The 12442-nt window shown below is 51.3% G+C and overlaps 1 protein-coding gene across 1 annotated transcript in view; it reads right to left on the reverse strand.

Moving 5' to 3' along the window:
- SQOR (sulfide quinone oxidoreductase) overlaps positions 1-12442 on the reverse strand; it is a 186357-nt gene that overhangs the window by 81317 nt on the left and 92598 nt on the right. Inside the window, exon 4 of the mRNA XM_078684768.1 lies at positions 6678-6731. Coding sequence (XP_078540894.1) covers positions 6678-6731 — 54 coding nt within the window. The remainder of the gene's footprint in view (positions 1-6677; positions 6732-12442) is intronic.

Here is a 12442-nt window from a genome sequence, read left to right on the forward strand (position 1 = left end):
CAAGAAGCCCTCGAGAGCATCACCACCATGGAAACTCAGATTTCACCTACATCAGCAAATATTGGGGTGGCGAGGGAATCACTTAGGGGGCTCGGCAAGGGCATAGCATGAATAGTCCATACTACCTCTAGCAGGATAACACAATATCCTATACAGAAATATTACCTATCCTAAATATTGTGTCCAACATGTTGGGTAAAAAAATATTGTCCTGATGAATCTAAGTTTTCTATGATTGCAAAGGGTCTATATTTTGGAAATGCTCTTTAGAACATGCTATTATGTCGGGTGATATCATAGTACCACAGCATTAGTGCTATACTCATATTAGCCAGACAATGTCACTGTAACAAAGATATTTCCATTTTCGCCCAGAAGCTCATCGTAATCGGCCCAGCTTCAGCAGAACCTGGATTCCCTCCAGGACAGGGTTCAGCATTTATGCTCATCTCCCAGGCACCTATTAGGCATCTTTTTGTCTTGTGGCATCTGTTCAAGCACGTAACAACAAAAACAAGCGATGGCAAAGCCAATAGGTCTCGTCTATGTAAGACCTATTGGCTTTGACAATGTCTTTTAGCCATGTTGTACAGCAGAGCGGAAGCTGTGAAGCATGGCTAAAAGTTAGGAAAACGCACTATGATACGGCCAGCAACAAAGGGAGGGTGGGGGGCAAGAAGCAAAACAGACTAACAGTGGGTCGGAGTGAAGAAGCACCACAAAAGAAACAAGACGGACAACAATGAACGACAGGGGAAGAACAAAGACAAATTAGTACTTCAATTACAGCACAAGCAGCGGAAAGACACTAATCAAAACGAAGCCATCAGTAATTACACGAATGAAGAGGAAGTGAAACTTGCACATGCTGGCCTATTAGGGGGCAGCAAATTAAAGTGACAATGAAGTCAACAAGTAGTGAGAAATGAGTTGGCTTCAAGCCCAATTTGTTAAACAAAATATCTTGCGTGTGATAGCACACACGCGGTCTTAGGCAAGATCTAAAGAGAAGCTCATGTTTGCAAATGGGGGTCTTTTTAAACTTACACGCTATAGAATTGTTTTGCAAGACATGGAAAACCGCATGTATGTGAGGAAACTGTAGGCAATGTTTGTTTTCTTGTCAGAAAAATCAGCCTAGCAGGTAAAAAACAGCCTAGCAGGCCATAAACGAGGCCTATGAACAGCCAAATAAACTGGGCCACACACTGTTGTCGGATCAGCCTGCCAGGCCCTGCCCTAGTGCCCTATAGGCCAGTCTTAATCTTGGCAACAGTGTTGTTTCTACTACAGAACCAGGATATTCTCTTTTCACCTAAGCTCCTTTCAAGTTGTAGCTACATTGGGTGGTCAGGGACCTGTGCCATGCAAACTGATGGTGTGAGAGACTCACTTGCATGGCTTGTAACACTTTCAGTCGTTCAATTATGTCATAATGTTATTCATTCCTGCCTCAGGTTGCACTCAAACCCCAGTCCTTTGCATTTCCATCCCGAGATACATTTGACAGCAAATAAACGAAGGAGAGCAAGTAATTATCCAACCACAAAGACCCCCATTTTTAATATGCATATGAATGTACAATTAAGCTTAATACATTATTGGCTGTGTGCCGCAGGCGACTATTGTCATAATAGATGGACTGTGTTTTCCACTTCCCCAGTATATCATCCCTCTCTCATTTGTAGCCACACCAGGAAACAATGTTACTGCTGCCCAATATCATCAATTGTGTGTCTTTTGCTTTCTTGCCCTAAGTGCGCCAGGAATGCCCAGACGTGGATGCTGGGCTCACTGTGCCACTGGAATCAAGCTATCCTGGCTGAAGAGGGGTGAAACCCCAAAACCGGTCCTAGGATGCTTGTTTCCGATCCAGGAATGACCTGGCTTGGCAGTTCGGGATGGACTGTTCTCATGAGGCACAGGGTCAAGACTGATTTGCATATGGCCAGGTCTAAACTTGGGTGGCATGGTGAGCAAAAGAATGATTGATTTAACTCAGATCTCCTGACTAGGGGTGAATGTTTTGATTTGTTCTGCATTCCGTTCATCAATTGTGTGTCTTTTGCTTACTCACTCAAGATGCCTCTAGGACTCACAAGATTTCATCTAGTGCTGTCTCGTCCTTTATCTTGGCCCTACCTTACGTTTACATCTGGTGTGTTGTAGGCAGGATGCTAAATTACTGGAAGCAAGCATGGTATGATGAAGTCCTGAAAACGGCACGAGACAGCTGTCATGTGGTCTCTTGGCCCATGTGACACATTTAAGGAGTCTTGGCTTTTTAGCTACTGACGGTTTGCATTCTGAGTTGAGTCTTAATGTTAGCATCATAAGAATGCAACAGTGTCTAAAGTGTCATCAAAAAGTGAGCTTAGAGGCTACAGAATATTCTGCATGCATACAAACTAATTAAAAATATTTTCAACAACTAAGCGCACAGAGCCCATCCGAAATCCACACCACATGTGAACAAGCACTGGCAAATCTATTGGAAGCCAAAGAAAAACCTTTCCAAATCCCAGATCACAGCAAGTGTATCATATACAGTGAGTCGAAGAGGCGCGGGTTTCTTTCCTAAGAAACTACTTTTGCGACAAGGTAGGACTTTCCAGGAAAACATCTGCTAATTCCCAATCAATGCACTGCGTTCATCTGTTGAGTAAGTTTGCATCTTTCTATTTTTCCCTATGGGAAGGCTTGTGTGACAAACTGGAGAGCGGCCATTGTTTGTCGTTGGTGTATGTATGATTAATTTAGCACGGGTTGGAGAGGCATGGCACAGCAGCATCAAGCTATCAAACGGGAATCACATGGTGAAATTCAAAATGGCGTCCCTTTAAGTGCTACAAGGTGGATAGCAATCCGAGAAAGCAAAAATGGGGGATGAGAAACGGGCAAGAAACCACTGTGAAGGGGTATGGGGAATTGGCAGTAACAATGGGCAAGGAAGGACACAGGAGGGAGAAGGGCTAATCAATGACTGGGGAACAAGGAATTACGACCAGAGGAAGCAACGAGGACGGTGAAAGCACCAAACAAAAAACAAGCTATAACAATGGCAAAGGAGGCCAAAGTACCACAACGAATCAATTCACAACATTGACAGACATAGGAGAACAGTGAAAAACAGGACATGCTACAACGGGACATAAAAAGAAGTGCCTCAATCCAGGCAAGCAGCGTAAGGACTCCAATAAACTAATTAATCAGTACTAGTTCCATATTCGATCAAAGAAAGAAGCACACAAAGAGGAAGTGAGCAAAAAGTGAACACAACAAGCACTGACCAATGAGAAGCAAGGACACAAGAGTGAACATGGAGCCAACTGTTAGAACTGGGGTTCTCTAGTTGGCAGAGGTAGGTACCACTGTCCAAATAGGGACCCTTGCTTCTAGTCAGGGTAGGAAGGATACACTCTTTAGATAACCCCTGCTCACCCCCTTGGTAGCTTGGCACGAGCAGTCAAGGCTTATCAAAGGCAATGTGTAAAGTATTTGTACCAACACTCACAGTAACACAGTGAAAACACCACAAACTGACTCCACAACAGTTTAGAAAAATAAAGGTATTTTATCTAAACTACACAAGACCAAAACGACAAAAATCCAACATACACAGTTCAAGAATATGGTTTCAAAAATGTTTTTAAGGTTGCGATAAAATAATCCAAAAATTGGGTGAAAAGTTCACAGTTGCGTCACGTTTAGCCAACAGTACCTTTAAATGCGACACAGTTCCAAAACAGAAACTGGTGCGGTGGAAAACAAGCGATGTGTCACTCCTGAGACCCTGGGGAGGCGATGCGACAGCCCCGCTGGATGTAGCGGGCATGGTGCGGTGACTCCGGTCTCTATGGAGAGGGTTGCGATACCTTGTATGGATTCCGGTGCGGAGGTTCTGTAGTGAAAAAGCTTGCAAAGGCACGATGCGATGATCTTTGGGGCTACCATGATCTCCGGGGTGACGATGCGCGGACCAGCGGGGATCTTCCTCTTGCAGCTCCTCGATGCGATGGCTCTGCGACAACATTCGCAGCGACGTGATGCGGTCCGCAAGCAAGCGGTGTGACGATCTTACCCAGCGACGACAGGCTCTGCAACGACACTCGCAGCGATGGTAATCTTCCCGCACCGGTCTGGTGCGTCCCGCAAACGAAGGATGCCGCGACTCTGGCAGCAGCAACAGGCGCTGCGACGATCTCGGCCTTCGTAGCGGCGGGAATTCCCTCGCACTGACGGGGATGCGCTCCGCAAGCGAGCGATGCGACAAAACTTGCAGAAAGTCTTTAAAAGCTTGGTTTCCAGCTTCCCAACACAGGTACAACTTCCAGAGGCACCACAACTGGACCAAGCACTCTAGGAAGGACAGAACTCTCTCAGCAGAGTTCAGGGAGGCTGGGGGTGAAGTCCTTTTGTTCCTGGGACTTCTTAACAGGGAGCCAGCTCTTTTCAGGCCCTTGGAGATTCCTTCAAGCAAGGGGACACAGCACCAAAAGCAAAGTCCTTCCCCTCTCCTTGGCAGCAAAGCAACAGCAGGTCAGTCCAGCAGAGCAACAGCAGGACAGTCTTCCTTCTTCAGTTTCAGCTTTCTCCTTGGCAGAGGTTCCTTCTTGATTCCAGGTTGATCAAATCTTCTGTAGTCAGGGGTCCTGTACTTATACCCCTAAAAGTCTTTGAACCCTTTGTGCAGGAGGGCTCTGAGCCAGGTCTGAACCAGTTCTGGGTGTTCCTTGAGCACTTTGTTTTCCTGGCCTCTCCTTTCCTTTCAGAGAGAGGGGCAGGGTCATCAGCCGCCCAGCAGGAGGTGGAGCCAGAATGGTGGAAAGGAGGCACAGCCCTATTCAGGCCCAGGTGCTACCCCCTCCCACCACTCTAGATGCAGATGGAGCTATTCAGCCCAGGGATGGCCCACTCGGCCTCTGGGAGCCACCCAGCCCCTGTCACTCACAAACCAGACAGTCAATTCACAAACAGGCCAACACACACAGAAAGGTCAGACAAGAGAAGAGCAACTTTCTAAAAGTGCTGTTCTCAAACACAGGATTTAAAAACAACCTTTCCTAAAAGATGTGTTATTAAATTCGGAGTTCAGGGATACCAGACTTTTAGGTTCTATCTTGCTCCTATGGGAAGATATGCTGGTAGCCACTGTAGCCAGCATTCCCCATGATAGCCTATGGGGCAAGATAGCCTTACCATAGTGAAAAACGAAAATGGCTGTAATTCACTACCAGAGAATGTCACCTGCACAAGTACACGCTCTACCTTTCACATACACTGCACCCTGCCCAAGGGGGTACCTTGGGCCTTCCTTAGGGGTGACCAATGTGTACAGAAAGGGAAGGGTTAGGCCTGGCCAGTGGGGACACTGACCAGGAGGACATGGCAGTTCACAGACTGAACACAGGCACTGCGGTGGCAGGCCTGAGACACCACTTTAGGGCTACTCATGTGGGTGGCACAATCAGTGCTCCAGGCCCACTAGTAGCATCTGTTATCACCAGCCCTGGCACACTCAGTGCACTTTACTAGGGACTTCTTGGTGACACAAATATGCCAATCATGGATAATCAATCATAACAACAATTTACACAGGGAGCACTTGCACCACTTTGACACTGAACAGCAGTGGCAAAGTGCCCAAAGCATCTAAACGAGCAAAAACGAAATCCAGCAAAGCATCAAAAATACAGGAGGTAGAGGCAAAAAGATAGGGGGAAACTACGCCAAAGATGCCAGGTCTAACACCAACCAATAGTATTTAATGGGTAGGCTAAAAGCCCATTTTTAGAGGCGTTTTTTGTAAGATACAAGAGAGCCACTCCACGCAGCAGCATATGCACGCTGCCTGCAGGCATGACCTAAAACACATTTCACTAAAATGCAATAGCAACTGTGTTATTCTGATCCTGAGACAGTGTGCCTATGGATCAGCGGTGGCACCTCCGCTAAGGCAGAGAAGCGTTGCCCCAAATAACACAATGTTATTATCATTTTATTTTTCTAATACTTACCCATTTTTGCATTAGGTGCATGGCAGAGTGGGGATGTCAGCCAGCAGGGGGAGGAGTGGTGGGCACTTTCTAATTGCACATGACAGTTTAGACAGCCGTCTTGGGTCGGCCAAACAGTCATGCACACTTAGCATGTTCTCCACCCAGCTGTATTGCACAGCCGTGTGGAGAGCATGCACAGCCTCCCACTCCCTGTCTGCGCGCTGAACCACAGCGGTTAGACCAATCATGATGCTGCTGTCTTGCTGGTGACAGCAGCATCGTGATTGGCTACGGGAGTTTGGAAGCCTGTCTGCTTCCTGCTTCTGTGGGACCATGCTTCGTTGGCAGAATGGCAGAATGACAGAAGGCAGGCAAGTGCAATTTTCTTTTTTTTATTTTAAACCCTACCCCTACCCCACCACTACTGCCCCATAGCAGCCGCCACTGCTGCGGATAATGCTTCCACCTCCATCCCATGTACTGTTTTAATATTAGGCAGAAGTACTGCAAAGAAAGTACAACTCAGGCTTCAAATACATACTAATCTAATCATTGTACATTTTCAAACAGATGACAGACTGATGTTTGTTCAGAGCACGGTTTCAGGCTATGGAAAGCACAAAGCATGCATGTGCGGAGCAAGGATGGATGTGAAATGAAATGGTTTGTCACTGTTACCTTCTCGAACTGCAGCTTGATTCCAAGAGCTATTATCAGATATTTGTAAGAAATCTGCAAGAAAAAAGATCAGTTACCTTCAGCTTTTTAAATCCTAATGCAAGATAATAATTTAGGTGCTTCACAACCTCAAACATGAACTTTGTGTTGCATATGCATGAGAATGACAATTTTCATTAGGCTTCATATTCACTATTTGCAGTACATTATAATATTAGTTGCAGCATTTCCCCATGTCTAACATATATACGAGAAATGCATATAAGAACCAACATATAGTCATTATCAGCTAATTTTCATAGAGGAAACTTGAATATAGTGACCCAGCAACGAACATGGCACCTTGCTGGGTTATGCAGAGCTTTATGTTGTTGGGTTGTTTGCATGACACTTGCCACCCATCCCCTCCACAGAGGCTCTGTTGACTCTGTCCACTCACTGTACAGAGATGCAGTGAAACTCGGCCCTGACAGAGGGCGGGCCGAAGTTAGAAGGCTGTGGTTGGCCATAGGAGCTTTAACCCACACTGAGGTGCCGGAAGCGATGCAATGGCTGTTGTAGTGCCGGGCAAGGACAGACGAGCTAGAGCCAGAACCACTAATAGTTTTATTTGTATCTTGTTTGTATTCTTGTATCCTAATAGAATATTTTCTGTCTGTAGTCTTGCTCTAAAGACACACTTGGATTTTGCTGGAATACAAGGTTCCCTGCTTTTCCATCGTTGCATGATGAGATGCATAATTGTATATATGTATGTATAGTTTCCTAATTTTAAAGCAAGGTAGAAGGGGGATCAAGAGGGCACTGTGAGGGAGAGCTTCTCAGTGAATTTGAAACCATGAGGATTACCCCAGAGTTCTCAACCTCTCATTTGAAACACACTTTAATTAGTTATTTTCCTTAAAAACTGGCACACCTGTGTAAGGCACAACGTCTGTGCATGTGTTATTATTATTTATTATTTAGTGATTTGTAGAGCGCTCAGCTACCTCCAACGGAGGTGTCCCGGCGCTGAAGATACTTCCTCACCGAGGGTCAGTGAGACGAAGTAGGGAGATGATATGTGTTGGACAGGCCACATGAAGGGCTCGCTCCCTCCCCGCAGGACAGGGCCCGGGCCACCGTCAGCACCATTGCCCGGCCCAGCCGCCATCTTGGACACGGCACCACGCGGCCGCGCGGCCTCAGCCCGACCCCAACCCTGGGCCTGGCCAGGCCCCGACATCCCGGCACCACCCTCCACCCAGGAGGTGAACGGCCCACTTGGCAGGTCAATGGGAGTACGAAGTGTCGACGGCTCTCCCCCGCCAGGTGCCGAGCACCCCCAGCCTCCTCGGGCGCTGGCTCCACCCCCCTGCTGGGTGTCTGGACTCCCTCATCCCAGACCTCCCGACCTCCAAGAGCGAGGGTCCGGACATCAAAGGGCGCCAGACCTATAACTGAGGCAGCCCCAGGACAGGAAGGCAGTTGTATCCTGGAGTCGAGAGACACCGCGACGAACTCATCCTTGACGGACTGTTGGCGCTGCCACAGCCCTGCCTTGTGAACTATTGTCCTGCCTGCTGGCGCTGCCGCGGCCCTCTGCAACCTTCATCCTCGTGGGACCTGCTGGCGCTGCCGCGGCCCTCTGCAACCTGCATTCTCGTGGGACCTGCTGGCGCTGCCGCGGCCCGTTGTAACCTTCATCCTCGTGGGACCTGCTGGCGCTGCCGCGGCCCTCTGCAACCTGCATTCTCGTGGGACCTGCTGGCGCTGCCGCGGCCCGTTGTAACCTTCATCCTCGTGGGACCTGCTGGCGCTGCCGCGGCCCGTTGCAACCTGCATTCTCGTGGGACCTGCTGGCGCTGCCGCGGCCCGTTGTAACCTTCATCCTCGTTGGGACCTGCTGGCGCTGCCGCGGCCCGTGCCACCTACGACCTCTTCGGGACCTGCCGGCGCTGCCGCGGTCTGACCCATCCGAACACCGAGCTCGAGGATTGTGAGCTATCACCGTTACACACCCGTACCCGTGGGTACCAAGACTGTCCCGCTACCCCCTTCCCTTACTAGAGACTAGAATTGAGAGGATCATCGTGTCCTGATCGCCCTGTATCGTACCACTCTACTACCCGAAGTGCCTATAAAAGGTGTTACCATAAGCTTTGTGTGGTGTCCATCTGTGGGGGGGAAGTTACCTGTCTGTGCGATCACTGTGCTCGGCCGACCCTCCAGGTCCCCGTCTAACATTGGTGGCTAGCGGCGCGATCCGAACCAACGCGTACCGTACAGACAGTAACTCACCCTACGACTAAAACCACAATGACGACCAAAGAGAGCGGATCGGCGGAGAAGTTCCAGATGGAAAAGCTGGAAGAATACAACCACCGAGAGCTCAAACAATTTTGCATGGACTTAGGCATTGCTACCACCGGGCTAAGCACAAAAGAAGACTTCAAAAACGCCCTAGAGGCCTGGACAGAAACAAATACCGCAACCCCCCGGGACCCCGCAGCCCCGGAAGTCAACACCACCCGGACGGAGGAACAGAGACCAGGCCCCTCCCATGAAGAGATCCAGGAGCGAGAAAAAAATAGACTACACGAGTTAGACTTGGCACGACTCAGATTAGACGGAGAATTGAAACTGGCGGAACAAAAAATAAACTTAGAACACTTACGGCTCAGAGAAGAGCGAGAGGAAAAACAGAGACAGAGAGACCTCGAAGAAAAAAGACTGGCATACGAGCACAAGTGCAAACTAGCGGAGATAGAAATACGCAAACTGAACAAAAACCTAGGGGTGCCCGAGCAACCGCACTCCCCGGGTCCTACCGAGCAGAAGGTCCACATCCCCAAGGATGTGGTCCGAGAATATCACCGGAACGACGACATACAGCAGTGGTTCAAAGCCTATGAGATTGCCATGACCGCCCACCGGGTCGTTCGAAGTGACTGGGGAGCCGGTCTATGGGGGAGATTCGTCAACGAGGGTCGTGATGCCCTGCTGCAGCTTCCGGACCATCAAATGACGTCCTATGACCATATGAAGGCCGCCCTCCTCAGTCGATATGGACTTACACCCGAAATGTACCGCCAGAGGTTCCGCAACTGCACCCGGATCCCAGGTACGACGTGGTTGTAATACGTGAACTATTTCAGCCGAGCCTTCGAGGGGTGGATCAAGGGTAACAACGTAACCACTTACGAACAACTCTTCAATCTCATTGTATGGGAGCACCTCTCCAACAACTGCTTTGTCGAGCTCAGGCAGCACCTCCTCGACAGTAAATTGACTGAACCCCGGCAGCTCGCCACCGAGGCTGACCGGTGGGAGAGCACCCGAGTGGCCCGGAGTGGGCCGAATGAGCAGAACAGAACCAACCAAGGTCACCATCGTCCCCGAGGAGGAGGAGGAGGCCCGGGCCGGGGCAGAGACGCCGCCCCGGCCGCACCCACTAACGCCACCCCGGCTCCAGCAGGCCGGGGAAACCCCCCGATGCGCCCGGGGTTCCGAGCTAACGTGACGTGTCATCGATGCCAGCGAGTCGGCCACTATGCCAGTGACCCGACCTGCCCGAAGAACCAGGTCCCCGGGCCCCGCCAGATGGCGGCCGCCGCCCTGGGAGAAGAACAAATCTCCGAAGACACGGAGACCTATGAGTCGGAGCAGTTCGAGTGGGAACCCGCCGCCATGACCCTGGCATGCCTGGGAGGAAGAGACATGGTCCCGCGGACTCCCCTGCCCGCCAACACTCGGAAGTACAGCCAATGGGTGAGCATCAATGGGCGCAAGGCCGAGGCCCTGCGTGACACCGGGGCCAGTGTGACGGCCGTCCGCTGTCACCTGGTGACCCCAGAACAAATCCTACCAAACGTACTTTGCCCCGTCCAATCGGCAGACAACTCGGAGAGCCTGTGTCGGATGGCCTGCGTCCCCTTCGAATGGGGAGGAGTGTCCGGCATGCTGAAAGTAACTGTCCGTGACGATGCCCCCGTAGACTGCCTCCTGGGGAACGATCTCGAGAGCTCCCCGTGGGCCGCTGTGGAAAGAAGAGAGCATCTGGGGATGTTGGGTCTCCCGGACTGGGCATGCGTAACCACCCGGTCCATGGCCACCCGCACCATCCCTAGACCAGAAGAACCAGAATGGGCAGCGCCTCCGCCCTCGATCACTCCAGAAGAAGACTTCCTCCAGACCGACCACCCGGACCCCACCCCAGAGGGGTCCACACAGCCCCCCGAGCTTCCCGACCTGGCTCAGTGGCGTCAAGAAGGGGGGCCCACCCAGGAACAATTCCGGCAGGAGCAAAAGACCTGCCCCTCCCTCGAGGGATTGCGACAGCAAGCGCTCGCCCAGAGCCAAGGAGACACCACCGGGGCCCACTGGGTTTATTGGGACAATGATCTCTTGTACAGCGAACAGAAAATCGCAGAACTGGGGGCCGGGCGAGTGCTGGTGGTGCCCCTCCACTTCAGAGACTTCCTGTTGAACCTAGCCCACGATGTCCCCCTGGCCGGGCACCTGGGCCAAGACAAGACCTACCACCGCCTGGTGACTCACTTTTTTTGGCCCAAAATGAGGAACGACGTATCCAACCATTGCCGGTCCTGCCCGACCTGCCAGGCCAGTGGGAAGAGCGGCCGCAAACTCAAGGCACCCCTACAACCATTCCCCGTGGTGACCACCCCGTTCGAAAGGGTGGGAATAGACATTGTGGGGCCCCTGGACCCCCGAACAGCACAGGGACATCGCTTCATCCTGGTCCTGGTGGATCACGCTACCCGCTATCCTGAGGCGGTCCCCCTTCGTACGATAACAGCCCCAGTAGTGGGTCGAGCCTTGATGGGGATCTTCTCTCGAGTGGGCTTCCCCCGAGAAGTCGTCAGCGACAGGGGTACGAACTTTATCTCAAAATACATGAAGTCCCTCTGGCAACAGTGTGGGGTCACCTACCGATTCACGACCCCCTATCACCCTCAAGGGAACGGACTGGTTGAGCGGTTCAACCGCACGCTCAAAGGGATGATTGGGGGGTTGGAAGAGCCCCTCCGTCGCCAGTGGGATGTGCTACTACCGTGCCTTCTCTTTGCCTACCGAGAAGTCCCCCAGAAGTCCCTCGGCTTCAGCCCTTTCGAACTCTTGTATGGACACCCGGTGCGAGGCCCGCTCAGCCTAGTCAAAGAAGGCTGGGAAATGCCCCCTCTAAAGAACCCTCCAGATGTTTTCAAGTACCTCCTAACCCTCCGCAACCAGACCCGAAGGTTCGGAGAGATGGCAAAAGCAAACCTGGAGGCCAGTCAGGAGGACATGAAAAGGTGGTACGATAGAAATGCATCCTCCATCGAATTTGAACCCGGTCAACAAGTGTGGGTAATGTCTCCCACCGAACCATGCGCCCTGCAAGACAAATGGACGGGGCCCTTCAAAGTAATCGAGCGCAAGAGCCCTGTCACCTATCTCATCGATATGGAATCTTCCCGAAACCCTCTCCGGGTCCTCCACGCTAATAGACTGAAACCCCACTTTGTACGCTCCGAACTCAGCCTCCTGATGGCAACCGACAATGGAACCGAGGAGGACTCCGAACCCCTCCCTGACCTCCTACGGTCACGGGAGAAGGACGGCTCCGTGGACGGGGTCCAACTCTCGGAGGCCCTCACCCTAGAACAGCGCCAAGGCTGCCGAGTCCTCCTGCTACAGTTCTCCACCCTGTTCTCCCTCACCCCAGGGGTCACCCCCTGGTGCTTACACGACGTGGACACGGGAGACAGTCCCCCTATCCGCCA

The sequence above is a fragment of the Lissotriton helveticus genome, chromosome 3_2 (genome assembly GCF_964261635.1).
Source record: "Lissotriton helveticus chromosome 3_2, aLisHel1.1, whole genome shotgun sequence".
Taxonomy (NCBI): domain Eukaryota; kingdom Metazoa; phylum Chordata; class Amphibia; order Caudata; family Salamandridae; genus Lissotriton; species Lissotriton helveticus.